This window comes from Scyliorhinus torazame, chromosome 16 (assembly GCF_047496885.1).
Source record: "Scyliorhinus torazame isolate Kashiwa2021f chromosome 16, sScyTor2.1, whole genome shotgun sequence".
In the NCBI taxonomy this organism is placed as follows: domain Eukaryota; kingdom Metazoa; phylum Chordata; class Chondrichthyes; order Carcharhiniformes; family Scyliorhinidae; genus Scyliorhinus; species Scyliorhinus torazame.
Window position 1 is genome coordinate 60547583 of NC_092722.1, and position 22710 is coordinate 60570292.

Genomic DNA, 22710 nt, shown 5'->3' on the forward strand with positions numbered 1-22710 from the left:
GCCGGCGCCAACTAGTGCATGCACAATGGCCTTCTTCCCCGCGCCGGCCCCAACGCCAAATGGCGCAGGGCTACAGGAGCCGGCGCGGAGGAAAGGAGGCACCCAGTCAGAGAGGCCAGCCCGCCGATCGGTTGGCCCCGATGCGGGCCAGGCCACTACGGAGGGCCCCCTCCGGGGTCGGACCCCCATTCTCCCCACAGGCCACCCCCGGACCCTTCAACGCCGAGGTCCTGCCAGCTCAGACGATGTTAGAACGGCGCCGGCGGCAGTCAGATTTTTTGTGACGGCCGCTCGGTCCATCCGACCTGGAGAATCGGCGCACCGGCCCATACCGGCCCGGGCCGGAGAGTCGCGTATACCCTGACCACGCCACGCCGACCATGCCAGCGCCGATTCTCCGCTCTGTGGAGAATTGCGTCCCAGCGTCGGGGCAGCGTGGCGCGATTCGCGCGGAGCCGATTCTACGACCCAGCGGGGGGGTCGGAGAATTCCAACCGACATATTTTTGTAAGAATTATTGGTTAATTGAATCGCGTTGCATCTCTGGGTCAGGTGGGGCTGGATTGACCAGGCACTAACACTACAGAGATCATCAGGGGCAGGGAGAGAAATCATGGACCTTGGCACTTTTTCAGACCCCTTATTCCACCCCGCCCCATCTCTTTAAACGTCCCCCTTATTATGGGCCAGGGTTTAGAGAACACCAAAGTATATCATGGAGTTCACCTGACCCACAACGTTTAATAGATTTTGGTTATGAGGAGCACAATGGCCCACTTTCCAGGTGTGATGCAACAGAGATCTTATGTATTTTTAAACAAAACCATGTTTATTCTATGAATCCAGTTAACATTTTATAAACACACAATAAACAGTTTATCAACTACCAGCACAGGTACTCCCCCACAGATACAATACTCTGTAGGTAACCCTTAATACCTTTCCAGAGATAATCCATAAGCCAAAACCCTTTTTAACAGAGACAGCGGGGGGGTTCTCTCAGCCCTAGGCCGGACCAGAGAATCCCCGCGACCTGGCCATGCCGTCCCGGCACGCAATTCTCCGCAGATTGGAGAATAGGCGCCATTGGAGCTGGTGTGGTTGGCGCCAGGCCAGTCGCGCGCCGCTCTATGCGCCCCCCCCCCTCCGCTGATTCTCGGGCCGGGATGGGCCGAGCGGCCGTCGTGGAAATGCTGAGTCCTGCCGGTGCCATCCACAACTGGTCTCAGCCGGCGGGAACTCAGCGTGGAAGTGTATGGGGCAGCCTGTGGGGAGGGAGGAGGGTCCGACCCCGGGGAGGCGGCCTCCAATGTGGCTTGGCCAGCAATCGGGGCCCACCAATTGGTGGGCCGGCCTCTCTGGCTGGGGGACTCATTTCCTACGCGCCGGCGCCTGTAGTCCTGCACCATGTTGCGTTGGGACTGGCGCATTGAAGGAAGTCACTGCGCATGCGCGCGCCGGCGCCACTGCGCTTGCATGGATCCCGCGGCACCCAGTTCGCACCGCGATCGGCAGCTGGAGTGGCATGAACCGCTCCAGCGCCGTGCTGGACCCCTGTAGGGGCCAGAATTAGTCCTGGGAGTGGCCCGTTCATGCCGGCATAAAACGCGATGGCGTTTACGATGGCGTGGACACCCTGCCGCAGGATGAGACAATCCCGCCCAGCAGGTTTGAATTCTCTACAGAAAGCAGTTATCTTTTTTTTTCTAGGCGGTTAGTCGGGACCGTGCGGAAATTCTGACCCGTGGACCTCGGTGGGAAATTGTACCGGGAGTTTGAGCTGTCGACGGCAGATTCCCAAACTCCCCCGGTCCCCCCCACAAACTCCCCCGGACCCCCCCACAAACTCCCCCGGTCCCCCCCCCCCCACAAACTCCCCCGGTCCGCCCCACAAACTCCCCCGGTCCCCCCCACAAACTCCCCCGTCGTCCCCCCACAAACTCCCCCGGTCCCCCCCACACACTCCCCCGGTCCCCCCCACAAACTCCCCCGGTCCCCCCCCCCCCCCCGCCCTCCAGCAATGTTTCCAACTTGGGACACACCTGATGTTAGACACCACCACCCCACACACACGCACACTCCCCAGGCGTCTGACTGTACCCCCCCCACACCCCCCCCCCCTCCACACACACGCACACTCCCCAGGCATCTGACTGTACCCCCCCCCTCCACACACACGCACACTCCCCAGGCATCTGACTGTACCCCCCCCCTCCACACACACGCACACTCCCCAGGCATCTGACTGTACCCCCCCCCCCCTCCACACACACGCACACTCTCCAGGCATCTGACTGTACCCCCACCCCTCCACACACACGCACACTCCCTAGGCAGCTGACTACACCCTCCATCTCCCCCCCCCTCGCCCCGCCTCTCCACACACACTCCCCGGGAACCTGACTACACCCTCCATCTTCCCCCCCCCCCCTCGCCCCGCCTCTCCACACACACTCCCCGGGAACCTAACTACACCCTCCACCTCCCCCCCACCCCTCTCCACACACACTCCCCGGGAACCTGACTACACCCTCCACCTACCCCCCACCCCTCTCCCCACACACTCCCCGGGAACCTGACTACACCCTCCACCTCCCCCCCACCCCTCTCCCCACACACTCCCCGGGAACCTGACTACACCCTCCACATCCCCCCCGACCCCTCTCCACACACACTCCCCGGGAACCTGACTACACCCTCCACCTCCCCCCCCCCCCTCTCCACACACACTCCCTGAGCACCTGACTACACCCCCCCTCTCCCTACAGAAAGCAGTTATCAATTTTAAATTATCAAGTGATCTCAAGACATTCTTTAGCATGCAGAGAGAGAGATCAAAATACACCTTCTTGTTTGAATGCAGCTCCCAACTGAAAATGAAACTAAAACACCAAGCCACAAAACAGCTTCCAGCTCAAAGCGAAAGTAATTGTGTAATTGTCCAACAGAGCTGTAGTTGTAATGTATGTCATACTGAAACCTGAGTTTTCGATGGACTTGATAAATAGAGGCATAACGTACAAAAGCCAAGACATTTTGCTAAACCTATATTCAACAGTTTGACCCCATTTTGACAATGGTTCCCAAATCTGGGCACTTGAAGGATATGAGGGGGAGGTTAAAAGGGGGGCAGGGGAGGAAATAGCAACAGGGCCCATAATTTCTCTCCATGGCCTTGGATACTGTAAAGTGTTGGGTCTTCCAACTTTCAACTTTTATAAAACCCATGTGTATCCAAGACTTAAATCCCGTTCCCATATATGGGGGGGGTGGGGGGAGAATGGATTTCTCCCACTTGTCCTCTGGTAAGTGATCTTCTTTTGTCCTGGGCCTTAAATCTCTCTTCATTACAAACTTCCTTGTCTCTTTTGTCTTCATATTTAATATTTAAGGCTATGAACATTCCTCTATACCCTTTGAAGTGTAGTCACTGTTATAATGCAGGAAACATGGTAGCTAATTTTCACACGGCAAGTTCGCACACGCAGCAATGTAAAATATCCAAATCATTCTTATTTTTTTTCATGTGGATTGTGGGATAAATATTGGCCTGGATACCGTGATAACTCCCCTTTTCTTCGAAATAGCGCCATGGAATCTTTTACATCCACCCAAGGTGGGGTTTCGGTTTAATATCGCATCCAAAAGATGGAGTCACACTTTATATACCCCACCCATTTTTTCCCCAATGTCTTATCAATTGAACAAATGTAGAAACAGTACAGACATTGATAGTGGGAATTTAGGAAATGTGCACTGAGCTGGAGAAACCACAAAATGTGATCAATAATAATTATAAGATCGTAAAGTCTGTCTGAAAATGAAATGAAAAAAATGAAATTTGCTTATTGTCACAAGTAGGCTTCAAATGAAATTACTGTGAAAATCCCCTAGTCGCCACATTCTGGCGCCTGTTCAGGGAGGCTGGTACGGAAATTGAACCGTGGAACAATTGACAATGATCAAGGTTGCGTGGATAGGGCGGGAGAGTGGGCCTAGGTAGAGTGCTCTTTCAGAGGGTCGGTGCAGACTCGATGGGCCGAATGGCCTCCTTCTGCACTGTTGGCATTCTATGAAATCCGACAGCAAAGAAGGAGGCAATTCAGACCATTGTGTCTCTTTGAAGGAACTAACAGATTTGTCTCACTCCCCTGCTCTTTCTCCCATAGGGAGATAAATTACAAGGAGATTAAATGCAATTTGGATCTTTTTCTTGCCTGCGAAACGAACCACAAAAGAGATATCTCATCCCAGGCGGTAGGAAAAGAATGGATGCTTTCCGTGTACTCGGCTAGGTTAAGATTTTCCACCTTAAAGAGGTATTGAGATGTGCTGACAATGAGAACTTGGGAAAATGGTGTTTCCCAATGAGGAAGACAATCGGTCTACACTGTGTAACCAGAGGTACAGTGCTGGTAAATGCAGATATACAGCTCACACCCGTTATATTTCAACACTTCCCCTGCCTCATTATTTTCAATCCTGCATCATCGCTCTTGCAGAAGGAAAGTTACTTGCAAGGAGTTATTTTGTTTTTGGGCAAGCATGTAAAACGAGCAATATCTGAGCAGCCACCTGCTGTATATCGCACACCATCTCAGTTACATTGCTTGTAAAGGAAACAAAACTTGGTGGGGTGCAGAACAAGAAGTAAATCAAATATTACATTTTGCCCAATGTCAAAACGACTCCCATTGAATCCAACTAACAATAATAATAATAATCGCTTATTGTCACAAGGGGGCTTCAATGAAGTTACTGTGAAAAGCCCCTAGTCGCCACATTCCGTCGCCTGTTCGGGGAGGCCGGTACGGGAATTAAACCCGCGCTGCTGGCATTGTAAGCCAGTTATTTAGCCCACTGTGCTAAACGGCCCCTGGAAGGCAATGTAACAATGTAAGGCACCTGGATTAATAAGCGCAGATGATCACAACTCATGAAATGAAATGAAAATCACTTATTGTCACAAATAGGCTTCAAATGAAGTTACTGTGAAAAGCCCCTAGTTGCCACATTCCGGCACCTGTTCGGGGAGGCTGGTACAGGAATTGAACCGTGCTGCTGGCCTGTCTTGGTCTGCTTTAAAAGCTAGCTATTTAGCCCTGTGCTAAATCATCCCTTGTCTTGTGAGTGTGCTTCTAACAATATTCAATCCGGCTAATCGTAATGGGCCTCAGTAATTTCTTTAACAAATCAGCACTTATTTCAAATAAATAGAAATGGACAGCGGAAACGCACAAAATATATTCATGTTAACTCTGATATTTAAAGGTGGGATAGGGCGGGAGAGTGGGCCTAGGTAGAGTGCTCTTTTAGAGGAATTATAGTATTCCCTGTTAAGGTCACCCACCTCAATCCTTTCATAATTTGAAATATAATTGGATTTTAAAAATCCAATTAACAAAAAAAGTATCACTTACCTGGTCGAAAGGACGTGAAATCTCCAACAAAGTCCACTCTGGGTTGTTGACCTCTGGTGACCAGTCTCAGCAAAAGGTAGTTCCCGGTCGATAAAATTGGCTTGGGGATATTCTTCCCACATAAAAGGGAGCCAATAGGTGGTGAATTTCTATTCTTCCCGTCATAAAATTGTACATACGATCCAGCATTGCATGTGTCAGTAACCTCCTCTCGCAGTGGTCTTTGCCCGGGTCTGTTGGTCTCTAGTAGGGACAGAGGTCCTGTTGCATTGCGCTGCAGTAGCTGAAGTGATGCGGTGGGCTGGAGGATAGAAGACTCTCGCAACAGACTGTATACCAGGAAGGATCTAAACTGGAACTGAACTTTGTCCGTGGGGGAAATAGCCTGCATTGCAAACTCACAGTCAGTCCCGACAGTGACAAAATAGTCCTTCTGAGATTCTTGATGGGATTTAATAATGATTCCATCAGCCTTGATGTTGTGTCCACAGAAATCCACCAGACTGACTTGGGGCAATAGAAATAGAGTTATATTACTTACTGTATTTATTCGGTTACTCAAGGTTACAGCAAGTCTAACCAGACAAAATTCATTTAGAAAACATTTCAACCTTTACACTTGACCGTCTCCATCTTTCCATGATTGGCACAAATGTAGTGATCTAACGACATTTAATATGGTTTATTTTTTACTGAGCAAATCATGAGACATGGAGCTGATGTGAGAGTTCACGGAATAACAGAAAGGGTGGTTTTCCAGCCTAAATTAAAAGGTTGCACATTAAGAATGTTTTTATGATGTGATAGATTAGGATTGGTAGTTACTTTGCTCTGATCTGAGCCCTGTAGCTTTTTCTGATGCCGACATAGAATGTACTGAGAGGCGCAAAACTGTGAAAGTATTTTATACCCCCACTCTGTGCTTCCTTCAGCCTGATATTTGCCTGCTTGTGAAGGTTTCAAATGATCGACCATTGTGTATTATGCCTTCGGACAGAATTGTTCAACATTAACCAAATGCAAAGATATAAAATAAAGAGAACAAAAATGGAAATACAGAGCGTGGCTTCATTGTAAGGAAATGGATGTCTGAAAACACTCCTTGGAATTCAACTAAATCACCTCAATTTATAGGAATAACTTTTATTGAAATTGCTATAAATTGAAGCTACTTTCTTTAACAATGAACGCAAGCTGCTCCATCTTGTATTCTATGGGGCAAACAGCAGTAAAGTAAGAAAATGGGACCTTTATTAGGGTCCTATGAGCATCCCAATGAAAGAGATGCCAAAGCTATCATTGTCCTCTTTCTCACACCGCACTACCCAAGGATGACATGGAGAACACAGAGATTTATTGTGCTTCTCAGCATTTATTAGCGAGGTTTCCAGGGGCTTAGGGAAGTCTGGTTAGGACATTCAGAAGAATGTTTGAAGCTAATTTGCTTTGTTCATCCCTCAAGTCCATTGTCAGTGGTTTCTCTGAGCCTGTTTGCCTGGCACTTCGATAATTGCTTTCGAAAACATTGTCTTGAAAGAGTTATTTTAAAAATACCGTTGATGATCAATGCCTTTGTTTGCCACACTAATTATGCTACATCCTCCAAACAACATGGTACTTGCGAGCTAAGTACATGTGAATTATGGTGATTGTACTCAAGTAAAAATTCCATTAGGTAGCAAACGGTAACGTGAAAGATTTTGCTCCAAGTCCTCAACTTCAATGCCTACAGATGTTAGATAAATCAGGCGGTAGTTATGCTGAAACCAGTAGCTGCAACGGGTGCTTTCTCCGTGGAAGCATACGGGTTATACTGCAATCTCCCTGTGGCTGTACATATATATTTGTAGCGCATTGAGACAGCCCAAACGCTGCTGGGAATATTTAAATGGTTTGAGAATAGTGGGGTGGAGGGTTGAACCCTTATGCACTCAATACACTGGGAATTAGACGGTTTCAGTTTATAAGATGCCGAGAGCATCCCTGGAACTCAGTACTGAAAAAGTAGTCCAAGGAAGGGTAGGGCCAATTAGGATCAAATATGGAGGCCTCCTTTTGGAGGCCGAAACACCAAGTGGCTATTTTGCTTTGATCTTTGCTGGAGAAGAGAATGCTGCCAATCTGCTGTGAACTTCTGTGACTCTGTGAATGGTGGAGATAGCAGTAATACTGGATAAGAGCAGATAAAGCAGGGTACTAATAAAAGCTGGCAATATGCAAAGTAGAAAAGTGAGACATTCCAGAGGGGATACATTCTAAATTGACAATGCTAGTGAAGGTGAACTGCTGCATGTTTCGGGCACAATCTTCCAATCCAAGATATAGAGATAGTGCAGGAGGACTGGAGGATTGGCTGGAGAGGGATAAACCTAATAATAACACGCCAGCCAGACTGACATTGGTGGTGGGAATATTTTAGAGACAAAACTCTGGAAAAAAATTAATTGGCACTTGGAAAAGGATAGACTAATAAATAAAAGTCAGCATCGATTCGTTAGAGGAAAATTATGTCTGACTAACTTGATTGAGTTCTTTGATGAAGTAATGGAACAATTAAGGACAGCAGTGTGGTTGATGGAGAGGGAAACAGAGTTAACATTTTGAGTCCAGTATGATTCCTCTTTGGAACTTTTCCCATGGAAGGTTACATTGGACTCAAAATGTTGTGCGCGATCTTCCGGTTGTTCATTCCAGAGGGATGTTCTGGTTCCTGTGTCGCAGGTTTCCCGGCATTGTCGGGTGGATTCAATAGGAAGTCCCTTTGACAGCAGTGAGACCAGAAGATCCTGCTGCCAGCCAACAGCGGGTCGGTGCCACGCTGCGGAGAGGCCAGAGAATCTCACCCGTTAACTCGGGGCGGCACAGTGGTTAGCACTTCTGCCTCACACCGCCTAGGACCTGGGTTGGATCTCGGCTCCGGGTCACTGTCTGTGTGGAGTTTGCACATTCTCCTTGTGTCTGCATGGGTCTCACCCCCACAACCCAAAGATGTGCAGGGTAGGGGGATTGGCCATGCTAAATTGTCCCTTAATTGGAAAGATGGTTTTTATAACTCTGTTTTTCTCTCTCTACAGTACCTGCCACACCAGCTGAGTTTTTCCAGCACTTTCTGTTTTTGTTGCTTTTCTCTTTGTTTGCTATTGACATCAGGCTTAAGCAAACTAAATTTTGTGGTAAAAGTGATTTAAATTCAAACTTTAAGGCTGTTGGGGTTTTCTGGAAGAGAACAGAAAATTGACTACCCCTGTGTCGAAGAGAAACATGGAAATTACACTCTAACATGTCACCTACCAAATACATCTGGAAAGACCTCGGGCGGGATTCTCCGACCCCCCGCTGGGTCGGAGAATCGCCGGGGCCTGGAGTGAATCCCGCCCCCGCCGGTTGCCGAATTCTCCGGCACCAGATATTCGGCAGGGGCGGGAATCGCGCTGCGCCGGTTGGCGGCCCCCCCCCCCCCGCGATTCTCTGGCCCAGATGGGCCGAAGTCCTGCTGCTGGAATGCCTGTCCCGCCGGCGTGGATTAAACCATCTCTCTTACCGGCGGGACAAGGCGGCGCGGGCGGGCTCCGGGGTCCTGGGGGGGCGCGGGGCGATCTGGCCCCGGGGGGTGCCCCCACGGTGGCCTGGCCCCCGATCGGGGCCCACCGATCCGCGGGCGGGCCTGTGCCGTGGGGGCACTCTTTTCCTTCCGCCTTCGCCATGGTCTCCACCATGGCGGAGGCGGAAGAGACCCCTGCCACTGCGCATGCCCTGAGCGGCCGCTGACGCTCCCTCGCATGCGCCGCCCGGCAAAGTCAGTTTTGCGCCAGCTGGAGGGGCACCAAAGGCTTTTCCCGCCAGCTGGCGGGGCGGAAATCAGTCTGGCGTGGGCCTAGCCCCTCAAGGTTAGGGCTCGGTGGCTCAAGATGCGGAGGATTCCACACCTTTGGGGCGGCGCGATGCCAGACTGATTCGCACCGTTTTTGGCGCCGGTCGGAGTACATCGCGCCGATAGCGGAGAATTCCGCCCGACTCTTCACAATCTCTATAATTCTTTCTGCAGCAACATTCTATATTGGGTGACATGGTAATGTTAGAGGGTGTTTGATTCCATTCACTCTGAAAAATGTCGAACTCTTTTTACATAAACTGTGGACCATTATCAATACATCTGGTGATCTATAAATTGTAAACCAACTTCTCAAACCCTCAATAGTTTTGGCCCTTGTTGTATTGGGCACAGACTCAACATTTATCCACTTGCTATAGCTATCAACCAGAAGAAGGGGTGTGATTCAGCAGACTTGAGTTAAAGTCGGCAGAACGGCATGTTTAGCGGGCTGTTTCTCAGCAGCTGCAGCACCGAAAAACGCCACGCTATCCAAGGGCACTTTGCCCTTTTTTTGACCTTGCGGCAATTCTCTCCGCCGAGGCTGCACTTACAGTAATTTCCTGCTGGCAAGCATCCAAGGCTCCCTGGAGATCAGGGAACCATTTGGACTGGCTGCACCCATCCTCCCCCCCACCTTTTGCTCCCCCCCCCCACCTCTGTTTGTCACTCCGCAACCTTGCGGAGGAACACCCCCCCCCCCTCTCCGGGACCGACACCGGACAGTGCCAACCTGGCACCCTGGCAGTGCCCCTGGCACCCAGGTGGCACTGCCAGTGTGCCAGGCTCTCATGGGATTCAACCGCCTGTCCTGACATAAGTTGGGCATGACCAGGCCGCTGAATTGTGCCCAATGTTTCCCTTCCACTTCAGAAACTTGTTCCCAGGGTAGATGACCATGGAATGAAAGGAACTTGGTTAGATCCTTTCTCGTTCTGAGACATGCTTCACACGTTTTCACCAACTCTTCAATATCTCTAACTACCTTTGGGTACCAACACTAGCTTTTTGCTAATACAGACTATTCCTGTGTGCCCTTGATGAGGTTCCTCTTACAATCTCCCTCTAAACCTTGGTGGAATAATGACTCTTAAATCCCAAAGAAGACGGCTTTGATCTACACTCTGTTCATTTTTATGTGAAAAATACCCCAGCAATCTCTCATCATTACACTCTTTAGGCCAGCCATTGATGACACAATTGAACACTTTATTGAGCAGTATCATAGAAGGAGGCCGTTCGGCCCATTGATTCTGCACTGACGATTTGAAAGAGCACCCCACCCAGGTCCACCCCCCGCCCTATCCCCATAACCCCACCTAACCAGCACATGTTTTGACACTAAGGGGCAATTTAGCATGGCCAATCCACCTAACCTGCACATCACTGGACTGTGGAAGGAAACCGGAGCACTCGGAAGAAACCCACATGGATACGGGGAGAAAGTGTAAACTCCACACAGTCACTCAAGGCTGGAATTGAACCTGGCCCTCTGGCACCATGCCACCCTTTTGTGTTTCTTCACTAATTTCCCTTCCGGCACTGGAGTGTCATAGAATCATAGAAGAATAGAATCACAGAATCCCTACAGTGCAAAAGGAGGCCATTTGGCCCATTGAGTCTGCACCGACTCTTCAAAAGACCATCCTACCTAGGCCCAATCCCCCACCCTATTCCTGCAACACCAGCCTAAGGGGCAATTTAGCATGGCCAATCCACCTAATCTGCACATCTTTGACCTGTGTGAGGAAACCGGAGCACTCGGAGGAAACCCACGCAGACAAGGGGAGAATGTGCAAACTCCACATAGACAGTTACCCGAGGTCGGAATCAAACCCGGTTCCCTAGCGCTGTGAGAATCATCGAATCATAGAATTTACAGTGCAGAAGGAGACCATTCGGCCCATCAGGTTTGCACCGGCCCTTGTAAAGAGCACCCCAATTAAGCCCACACCCCCACCCTATCACCGTAACCCAGTAACCCCAACTAACCTTTTTAGACACTAAGGGCAATTTATCATGGCCAGTCCACCTAACCTGCACATCTTTGGACTGTGGGAGGAAACCGCAGCACCCGAAAGAAACCCACGCAGACATGGGAAGAACGTGCAGACTCCGCACAGACAATGGTCCAGGCCGGGAATCGAACCTGGGACCCTGGACCTGTGAGGCAGCAGTGCTAACCACTGTGCCACTGTGCCGCCCTTTGTGTATGTAAAGTCATTCACAGATAGCTCAGCGGTGAAAAATTAATCAGTCTTCACGAGAAATCTTGAAAGGGCATCTGTCCTTATATGATCTGCTAACTTACAATATTTGATATCGTACTGCTGGCAAATCTTATCATTTGGTACTCCTTACTCAAAGACAACTTTGTGCTCTCTTAGCATTTCCTCATTGTCAGACATAGTCTTATTTATCCGACAGTAAATAACTCAGCATGTTTAATCGTGTTTTCTGCTGCCAATTCTTACCCATTAGGGAGAGTCTGTGCCCTTCAACTACTAATGATGGCAAGTAATAGAATGCATCATCATACTGCACCCTAACAATAACTTCACCTAATACTGGGCCACTGTAATTCGAATAACTAGTCAATTTCACACCAGTTTTGTGTAAGGGAATACGACTTAGGGATTTCTTGAATTGTCCTTATGAGATAACAGACATGGCTGCAGTTGTATCAATGATGAAAATAAGTTGTGAATCTCTGACTTTCAGGGTGGCAGGGTGGCGCAGTGGCTAGCACTGTTGCTTACAGCGCCGAGGACCCGGGTTCGATCCCGGCCCCGGGTCACTGTCAGTGTGGAGTTTGCACATTCTCCCCGTGTCTGCGTGGGTTTCACCCCCATAACACAAAGTTGTGCAGGTTAGGTGGATTGGCCACACTAAATTGCCCCTTAATTGTAAAAAAAATTAATTGGGCACTCTAATTTATAAAAGAAAAGTGAATTTCTGACTTTCATTTCTACTGTGGACGCTGCAATTTTATCTTCAACCCTATTACTCTCATCCCCTGTGCTTATTTTGTAGCTCTCTAAGTGATTATAACTCTTGATCTTCCTGCTCAATGATAGCAACTTTTGTTTCCATATTTATCCAATGGGCGGCACTGTGGTTAGCACTACTGCATCACAGCTCCAGGACCCCAGGTTCAATTCCGGCCTCAGCTAACTGTCTGTGTGGAGTTTGCACTTTCTCTCCGTGTCTGCATGGGTTTCCTCCGGGTGCTCCGGTTTCCTCCCACAGTCCAATGATGTGCAGTTTAGGTGGATTGGCCACGTTAAATTGCCCCTTAGTGTCCAAAAGGTAAAGTTGGGTCACGGCGATAGGGTGGAGACGAAGGTTTAGGAGGGTGCTCTTTCCAAGGGCCGGTGCAGACTCGATGGGCCGAATGGCCTCCTTCTGCACTGTAACTTCTATCTATGATATGGGCATTCAAGGATTTCCTGAACCAGCTTTAGACCTACCACGACTTCAAACCTGTGCATGGCTGTGACCTGGAGCTTCACCATTGCCTGGAGCGTTATACTGTTTTCTTTGCTCCTGATATGGCTAGATATAACTAACATTCTCATAGGCATACACTTGTACTGGATATGGGGTGGAAATGGGGGAATCTATGTGGTTGTTGGTTACCATGGCAACTGTAGCTTCTAAATTTCCAACCATGAGCATGTGAAGTTATTTTCTGAGGCCTGGATCACGCCGAAAACAGGTGGACCTGCCTCCTGGCTCAAGTAAAGAACACCCTTGCAATTGGCAACTATCTCCTTCTGCCATTTCCATGACCATGGCCTTATCGGAGGTCTCTTTCCCCATCAGCTTATTAAAGCATTTGTTTTAAAGCTTGGCTTTGATTTTATTGTTCTTTAGGCTCTGACAAATTTGTCTCTGAGGCTGATTTCTAAATTTAGGCCACACCCACAGTGACAAGAGAGTTTCCTTAATTCGAGAAAGTAATTGACAACAGCCTCACTTGGCAAGTGCTTCCTTTGATGAATCATAACTCTCAGTGCAATTTCATTCTTGAACCATAATAAGAGTTCAGAACCTCATTAATTTCAGTATATTTCATGGAACTGGGGTCTCTCGGACAACATGGTTGAAAAACTACATCAAAACATCTGGCGCCGCCAAAACATTGGGCGGGGTTTAAAGGCTGTTCACTCCGGCGGGACATTCCAGTCCCAGGCCCGCGCACGGGTTTCCTGGCGACGAGGGGTGCTGCCACCGGGAAATCCCATTAACAACGGCGGGGTTGGTAGATCCTGCTGGTGGGCCATCTCTGCCGCTGAAAAAAATGTGGCGGGATGGTCGGTAAATCCCGCCCATTTACTTTATCCCCTTCTCTTATTTTATCAAATGTGAAATCATTAATCTTCTTTGTTAGGGTTACCCCCAAATATGCTTCCAGTGCCACTTTCTCAATTACATACCATGCTGTATCGCTGTCTACCTGGAGATGGTGTGTACACACACAGCAATATTTCAAACTGCTCAAACTTCCTCAAAATCAACCTTAGAAATTTCAAAACGTGTATCGCAATATTCTTCAGTCCTTATGGGGAGAAGACAGGAGAATGGGGATGAGAAAATATCAGTTATGATTGAATGGCGGAGCAGACTCGATGGGCCGAGTGGCCTAATTTTGCTCCTATGTCTTATGGTCTTACCTCTCCTTCCTCCTTTATGATCTTCCTTAAAAATCAATCTCTTTCAAAAAGCTTTTGGCCATCTCCCCGAAGATCCTCGCATGTGCTTGGTTTCAGATTTTGTTTAAAGCCGTGCCTGTTAAGTGCCGGGAGATTTTTTTCAGTGCATTATGGGCACATTTTAATTGTAGACTGTTGTTCTCCTTAGAACAAAATGGTTTCAAGAGGAGATTTGATGGAGGCGGTCAAAACCATCAAGGATTTTAAATAAAGTAAATAATGTTTCCAATGCAGTGGTTAGCACTGGGACTCCGCGCTGAGGACCCAGGTTCAAATCCCGGCCCTGGGTCACTGACCGTGCGCAGTTTGCACATTCTCCCCGTGTCTGCATGGGTTTCACCCCCACAACCCAAAGATGTGCAGGTTCGGTGGATTGAACATGCTAAATTGCCCCTTAATTGGAACAAAAATAATTGGATACTCTAAATTTATTTTTTAAAATGTTTCCAATGGCAGCAGGGTCAGTAACCAGAGGAGACAGATTTAAGCACATTGGCAAATAAACAGAGGTGGCTTAAGGAGCCATGTTTTCACATGTTGTGATCTGGAATGCACTGCCGAAAGGCTGGTGGAAGCATCTCTGTCTTCTGTCTAAAGGAAAGTTGGATAAGCACTTGATGGGGAAAAAGTAAGGTAAATGGCAAACAGCCGAGAAATGAAACAAACTGAATAGCTCTTTCAAAGAGCTCTTAAAAAATGCATCTTAGAGAAGGGGAGAGTATTAGCAAGGTGGAGATACTTTGGGAGGGAATTCCAGAGCTGATGTCCCTGGCAACAGAAGGTATGACGGCAAATGGTGGAGCGATTAAAATCAGTGATGCACAAAGAGGCCTGAATTTGAGGAGTACAGAAATATAAACAAGGATAAGAATATTTTTTTTAAATGAAGGCCTTGCTTAGCCAGGAACCAACGTGGTTCACTGAGCACAGAGGGTGGATGGGACTCAGTGCAAGTTAGCTTAATGGCATGAGAGTTTCAGAAGAGATTACATTTATGAAGTGTGGAAGGCTGGTGAGGTGAGTATTGAAATAGTCGCCTTGAGAAGTAACAAAGGCATAAGACCATAAGATATAGGAGCAGAAATAGGCCATTCAGCTCATTGTGTCTGCTCCGCCATTCGATCATGGCTGATATGTTCTTCATCCCCATTCTCCTGCCTTCTCCCCATAACCCCGATCCCTTATTAATCAAGAAATCCCCTTATTAATCAAGAACACCAGAATTGTGCTTGAAGTGCTGTAATCAAAGGGTGACAGACCAAGAGCTGAAATGTGGAATAGTTCTTTCTTAGAACATATGAACGTAAGAACTAGGAGCAGCAGTAGGCCATTTAGCTTTCGAGCCTGACCCACTCTTCAGTACGATCATGGCTGATCTCATCATGGCCTAAACTCCACCTTTCTTTCCTTTCTCCATAACCCTTCAGCCCATTACAATTAAAAATCTGTCAAACTCCTCCTTAAATTTACTCACTGTCCCAGCACCCACTGCACACTCGGGTAGCGAATCCCACAGACTCACGACCGTTTGGAAGAAATAGTTTTCACAGTAGCTTCATTGCAATGTTAATGTAAGCCTACTTGTGACACTAATAAAGATTCTTCTTCTTCTCATCTCTGTTTTAAATTTGCTACCCCTTATCCTGAGACTATGACCTCTTGTTCCAGAATGTCCCACAAGAGGAAGCATCTGCTCCACGTCTACTTTATCCATACCTTTTATCATCTGATATCCCCTTATTCTTCTAAACTCTAGAGAGTATAGGCCTAAACTGCTCAATCTCTCTTCATAAGACAAACCCCTCATCTCTGGAATCACCCTAGTGAATCTCCTCTGAACTGCCTCCAATGCCATTACATCTTTCCTCAAATAAAGGGACCAAAACTGTGCACAATACTCCAGGTGCGGTCTCACCAATGCCTTGAACATTGCAACAACACTTCCTCACCGTTATGCTCTATTCCTTTAGCTATAAATGCCAACATTCCATTCACTGTCTTTATTACCTGCTGTACCTGCTTGTTAGTTTTCTGCAACTCATGCTTGAGTACAGCCAGATCCCTCTGCATCGGAGCATCCCAAAATCTCTCTCAATTTAGATAATAAGTTGCCTTCCCATTTTTCTGACCAAAATGCATGACCTCACACTTATCCACGCTAAACTCTGCCACATTTTGGTCCACTCTCCTAACCTATCAAATCCATTTGTAAGGTTCTTATTTCCTCATTGCAACTTACTGTGCTACCTATTTTAGTGTCATCCTCAAATTTGGCTAAAGAACCTTCTATCCCTGTATCCAAGTCATTAATATAGATTGTAAATAGTTGGTGCCCAAGGACCAAACCCTGCACCCCATTCATTGCATCTTGCCATCCAGGAAAAGACCCATTTATCCCGACTCTCTGTCTTCTGTCCGTCAGCCAGTCTTTTTTTTCTTTGAAAAAAAAATGCATTTTATTACCACCATGTATCAAAACAGGTTACAACAAATAAACACCCCAGGAAACATACTTCCCAGCAATCAATGTCAGCCAGTCTTCTATCCAAGCCAATAAATTACACCTAACCCCATGTGACTTCTAACCCCATGTAACCTCCTACCTTGTGCGGCACCTTATCATGCCTTCCAGGAGTCCAGATATACTACATCTACAGGGTCCCCATTATCCACTTGGCTTGTTACATCTTCGAAGAACAAGAGCAAATTAGTCAAACGTGATTTACCCTTCATAAAACCATGCTGGCGCTGATGGATTGCATTTTGACTTTCAAATATCATGATATTACTTCTTTAATAATGTATTCTCACAATTCCGCAACAACAGCTGTTAAACTAACTGGTCTGTAATTTCCTACATTCTGTCTCACTCCGTTTTTGAATAAAGGCATTACATGAGCATTTTTCCAATCCCCTGGAACCTTTCCCGTGTCCAGGGAATTTGGGAATATTGTAACAAATGGATTCACTATCTCCACTGCCACTTCCTTTACCACCCTATGATGTAGGCCACCAGGCCCTGGGGACCTGTCTGCCTTCATTCCCAATAGTCTGTAGCTGCTGATTGTTCTAAATTCCACCCTTTCTATTACCTCTGAATTACCCATTCCTATAGGGATGTTACTTGTGTCCTCCACCGTGAAAACTGAGGAAAATATTGATTTAGCATCTCTGCCATTTCTGTGTTCCCCACTCTTAACTCTCCAGTTTCATCTTCCAAGGGACCAACATTCACTTTAGTGACTCTCTTCCCTTTCATTTATTTATAAAAGCTCTTGCTGTCCTTTTTGATATTTTGTGCTATCGATCTTTCATAATTTACCTTAGCTCTTTTTAGTACTTTTTTTAGGAACCCTTTGTTTATGTTTGAAAGTTCCCAATCTTTCAGCTTGCCACTAGCTTTTGCAAAGTGGTATACTTTAGTTTTTGCCTTTATATTGTCCTTAACCTCCTTGTTAGTCATGACTTTTTTTTACTCCTCTTACCATCTTTCTTCCTCGCTGGAATATATTTTAGTTGTGAGGAATTGAGTAGCTCATTAAACAACTGCCACTGCTCAGCTGTCCTACCTTAGCCTTCGTGCCCACTCTACTCGGGCCAAATCTGTCCTCATGCCGATGCAATTACTTTGGTTCCAAAACGCTAGTGTGGGACTTCACTTCCACGCCCCTATTACGGGCCAGGGTTTAGAGAACCCCAAAGTGTATCATGGAGTTCACCTGACCCATAACTTTTAATAGATTTTGGTTACAGGGAGCACAAGGGCCCACTCTACAGGTGTGATGCAACAGAGATCTAAAGTACTTTTAAAACCAAACAATGTTTATTCTATGAATCCAGTTAACATTTTATTAACACACAGTAAACATCTTAGCAACTATCAACTTAAATACTTCGCCCAAAGAATACAGTACGCTATAAGTAACCCTTAATCTTTCCTAGTAACATAAGACAAATACCCTCTGTAACAAAGACATCAGGTTTAAATTCTCTACTGAGAGCAGTTATCACTTTTAAATTAGCAAGTGCTCTGAAGACATTCTTTTCACACAGAGAGAGACCAAAATGATACCTTGTTTGGCTGGATGTAGCTCCAACTCTGAAAACTAAACTAAACACACACTGTAGCTGCCAGCTCAAAAACGGGAAAAAAACAGACAGCCCAGCTCCACCCACACTCTGACATCACTGTAGCTAATTGATAAATACCCCTTTCTTAAAGGTACACCCACTACAGCTATTTGATAAACATCCATTTCTTAAAGGTACTCTCACATGACAGCCCCCAAACTGAATTTTTCCTAAAGGATCATTAACTTTGGGCTCATCAATTAATCCCTCCTCATTACACAATACCAAATCCAGAGTAGTCTGCACCCTGGTTGGTTCCACAAGATTCCAAGAAACAATCTCTAATCCATTCAATGAACTCTCCCTCGAGGTTACCCATGCCAATCTGATTAATCCACTATATGTGCATATTAAAATCACCCATGATTATAGTCGGACCTTTCTTACAAGCCCCCAGAATTTCCTGGTTTATACTGTGCTCCACTGTGGTACTACTGTTTGGGGACCTATAGATTACTCCTACCAGGAACTTCTTCCCTTTGCTATTTCTTATTTCTACCCAGACTGATTCCACATCTTTACCCCCAGTGCTTATATCATTTCTCATTATTGCACTGATCTCCCTCTTCACCAGCAAAGCTACACCACCTTCTTTTCCTTTCAGTCTATCTTTCCAAAATACGAAGTACCCTTCAATATTCAATTCCCTGACCTGGTCTCCTTGTAACCATGTCTCAGTCATCATCACCAAACCATACCCTTTTGTCTCTATTTGCACCGTTAATTCAATTTTGCTCCGAATGCTTCGTGCATTTAGATAAAAAGCTTCTAAATTTGTTCTATTGTCAAATTTTCCTGCTCTTTTATAATTCCTTGTTGCAAAAAGACATTCACCCATTCTGACCCTCACCATAATTTTCTGGTAACCACCTGTCACATTGCTAACTTCTTTTAATTTTGGTTTACTAATTTTCCCTGCAACTGACCCCCCCCCTCCCCCCTCCCCCCCCCCCCCCCCCCCCCCCCAATCCCCCATTTAGTTTAAAGCCTTATCTGTAACCCTATGTGATTCGCCAGGCCTCTGGTCCCAGCATGATCCAGATGGAGACCGTCCCATTGTAACAGGCCCCTCCTTCCCCAGTACTGGTGTCAATGTCCCATTTCTCCCACATCAATCTTTAAGCCACGCATTTACCTCCCTAATCTTATTGACCCTGTGCCAATTAGATTGTGGCTCAGGTAGTAATCCACAGATTATTACCTTTTTGGTTCTGCTTTTTAATTTAGCCCCTATCTGCTCGTATTCGCTTAGCAGAACCTCTGCTCTTGTTCTAACTATGCCGTTGGTACCTACATGGTCCACAACAACTGGATCTTTACCCTCCCACTCCATGTCTCTCTGCAGCCCAGATGAGATATCCCAAACCCTGGCACCAGGTAGGCAACACAACCTTCGGGACTCCCGATCCTGGTCATAGAGAACAGTGTCTATGCCACTAACTATACTATGCCCATTATGACTACTTTTGTCTTCTCTTCCCTCACTTGAATGGTTCCCTGCACCAGGGTGCTGTGATCAGTTTGTACACCCTCCCTGCAGTCCCCATTCCCATCCGCAGGGAGCAAGAATTTCAATCTTGTTGGACAAGGACTGAGGCCCCTGCAACCCTACCTCCTAGATTCCTCTACCTAGCTCACTCATAGCCACACCCTCCACATGGACATGGGTTTGAGCAGTAGTTGAGCTGAAGCAAGGATGAAGTTGAATGATTGTATGAAGCTGGAAATAGGACTTCTTAGTGTGCTAATGGTGCAAATAACAAGTCAGAGAAATAGGAGCGGGCCAAGAATAGATCATTTAGGGAATCCAGTCAGCGCGTGGCAGTGGGAAGAGAAGCCAAATGCAGGTGAATCTTTGGCTACAACTGGATAGATAGGAATGGGATCAGGCAAGTGGATGTCATTTGGTACTGACTTGGGGCAGAACCTGATCAGATTCAAACATGGAATTTTGGGATAGGCACATTGGACATAGACATAGAAGGCATAGAATCCCTACAATACAGAAAACGGCCATTCATAGAACATACATTGCAGAAGGAGGCCATTCGGCCCATCGAGTCTGCACCGACCCACTTAAGCCCTCACTTCCACCCGCATCCCCATAACCCAATAACCCTTCCCAACCTTTTTGGTCACTAAGGGCAATTTATCATGGGCAATCCACCTAACCTGCACGTCCTTGGGCTGTGGGAGGAAACCGGAGCACCCAGAGGAAACCCACGCACCACGGGGAGAACAGACAGTGACCCAGCAGGGAATCGAACCTGGGACCCTGGCGCTGTGAAGCCACAGTGTTATTCACTTGTGCTACCATGCTGTCCCTAAAATGCAGCCCATCAAATATTCACTAACCCTCTGAAAGAACATCCTACCTGCGCCCACACCCCCACCCTATCCCCGTAATCCCACCTAACCTTTGGACACTAAGGGGCAGTTTATCGTGGCCTATCCCCGTAACCCAGCAACCCCACCCAACCTTTTTGGACTCTTAAGGGCAATTTAGCATGGCCAATCCACCTAACCTGCACATCTTTGAACTGTGGGAGGAAACCGGAGCACCCGGAGGAAACCCATGCAGACACGGGGAGAACGTGCAGACTCCGCACAGATAGTGACCCAAGCCGGGAACCGAACCTGGGACCCTGGAGCTGTGAAACAACTGTGCTAGCCACTGTGCTACCGTGCTGCCCCATTCCTGGATTTTAGAGAGGAGAGGGAGGTTGGAGATGGAGTAGTAGGGTGCAAGGGCGGGGGGTGGAGGGGAGGGGGGGAATATGGGTTGTTTTTTTTAGGACAGGGATAATGGTGGTAGATATGAATGGCAGGGGACAGCATCCAAGGAGAGACGAACATTAATAATTTCGGGTAACATGGAGAGCAGGAAGAGAAGTTGGGTGGTCTGCACTTTTGGTCTCGAGGCAGACTTTACTCAACTTCCGTTTCACAAAAATGAAGAACTGAATTGGACAGTTATTCAGCAGCACCCCACACAGGGGATAAAAAAGGACCAAACTGGGGAAATAGTTTGAAAATGTTGATTCTGAATGCTAACACTTTCCAACACAGCAGGTTGCCTGTTTTCACGCTGAGCAAAACTCTCCTGTCGGACCCGGAACGGCAAATACTTGTTTCAAGTAAATAACAAGATCTGCGTAGAGAGAATTGTTTTCAACTAAACAGGGGGTCTGATTGCATTTCGGACCAGGGACAAGAAGCCGCAGCAGAAGGAAAGAAGCAAATTTAGAGGAAGAAAAACATATAGGGACAAAGCTGCGTGGGTATGGATAGCTGGGAAACGAGACGATGGTGCTTAGAAAGTGAATACAAACGGACCGGGACAGCGAGAACAGCAAAAAGTGAGAGAAGGAGAAAACAAACGCTAATGAGATCTGAAATGACAGCATCCACACTAAAAACTTCAAACTAGTTCGGGGGGTGGGGGGAGAGAGACTTACCTGTTCGCATGGAATTCACAAGCAAAGTGTTCAGCAGAAGCAACAGAAGGGGCTGCAGAAACTTCCCTGGCTTGTTCTCCATCTTCTCCCTCCCAACGATTCTCAATGTTCCTGAGCTCCCTGGATTAGGACTGGGAAGGTGGTGGTTGGGAAGTTGCGCTGGGTATTCCAGCTCCTGGCCCTCTCTGCGGGTTACACAGCTTAGCCCCTTCAACTAAGCGAATCATCATTTCTTCAGCAAACACTCGGAGGAAGGCAGGTTATTCCCGGCAGCTCTGGATTTTTTTTTTGGGTGGGGGAAGGAAGTGATGGTGGGGGATCCCAAAGGTCCACAAAAGAGGCGACATTCGTCCTTTGTCCACTTTATTCCCCAATGTGTGCTTTGGGCGGGAAACCATGGAAACAACGCGAGTTTAATAGAGCAAGGAGACACCACAGTGCAGCCGGGATAAATGACACATCTTTCATGGAGAGCTGGCTCTTCCACCACAGTGTTTTACAAATTGCAGAATTAATAGTTCTGCCCTTCCTTCGAGTGTTTACTCCGCTCAGCACTTCGAAGTTTGGGTACGGACGGGCCTTTGTGCCTTCTTTACGCTTTGTTGAAATTGCGATAAATATTAAAGTTGGCCTTAAGGTCCGGCTCATTAAACCAAAATCTGGCGCCTCCACCCACAGGATGAAACTCGGGGGTCATTCGACCTGCACATTTCAAATGATTTGTTCTCCAAACACAAAACTTAGTGCAACTCAAATGGCAGAAACACGAACTGGCAATATTCCGCCTCACTCGTATACAAACTATCCTGGCAGCTGACATTGGTAAAATCCATAGAATCCCTCCAGAGCAGAGGAAGGCCATTCGGCCCATCGAGTCTCTACCGACCCTCCGAAAGAGTGCCCTGCCTAGCCCCACTACCCGGCCCTTTCCCCATAACCCCACCTAACCTTTTGGGCACTGTGGCCAATCCACCTAACCTGCACTCTTAAGAATGTGGGAGGAAGAGGAAACCCAGCAGACATGGGGGAGCGTGCAGACTCCACACACACTCACCAGGTTCCTGGCGCTGTGAGTCAGCAGTGCTGACCCCTGTGCCACCGTGCTGCCCCAAATA

At 47.4% G+C, this 22710-nt stretch overlaps 1 protein-coding gene across 1 annotated transcript in view; it reads right to left on the minus strand.

The window, feature by feature from the left end:
• Positions 1 to 22294, minus strand: part of ldlrad2 (low density lipoprotein receptor class A domain containing 2) — a 41561-nt gene extending 19267 nt beyond the window's left edge. The window contains exons 1-2 of the mRNA XM_072478564.1: positions 21596 to 22294; positions 5421 to 5927 (exon numbers count right to left, since the gene is read on the minus strand). Coding sequence (XP_072334665.1) covers positions 5421 to 5927; positions 21596 to 21677 — 589 coding nt within the window. The 5' untranslated portion in view covers positions 21678 to 22294. The remainder of the gene's footprint in view (positions 1 to 5420; positions 5928 to 21595) is intronic.
• Between the last annotated feature and the right edge of the window lie 416 nt (positions 22295 to 22710).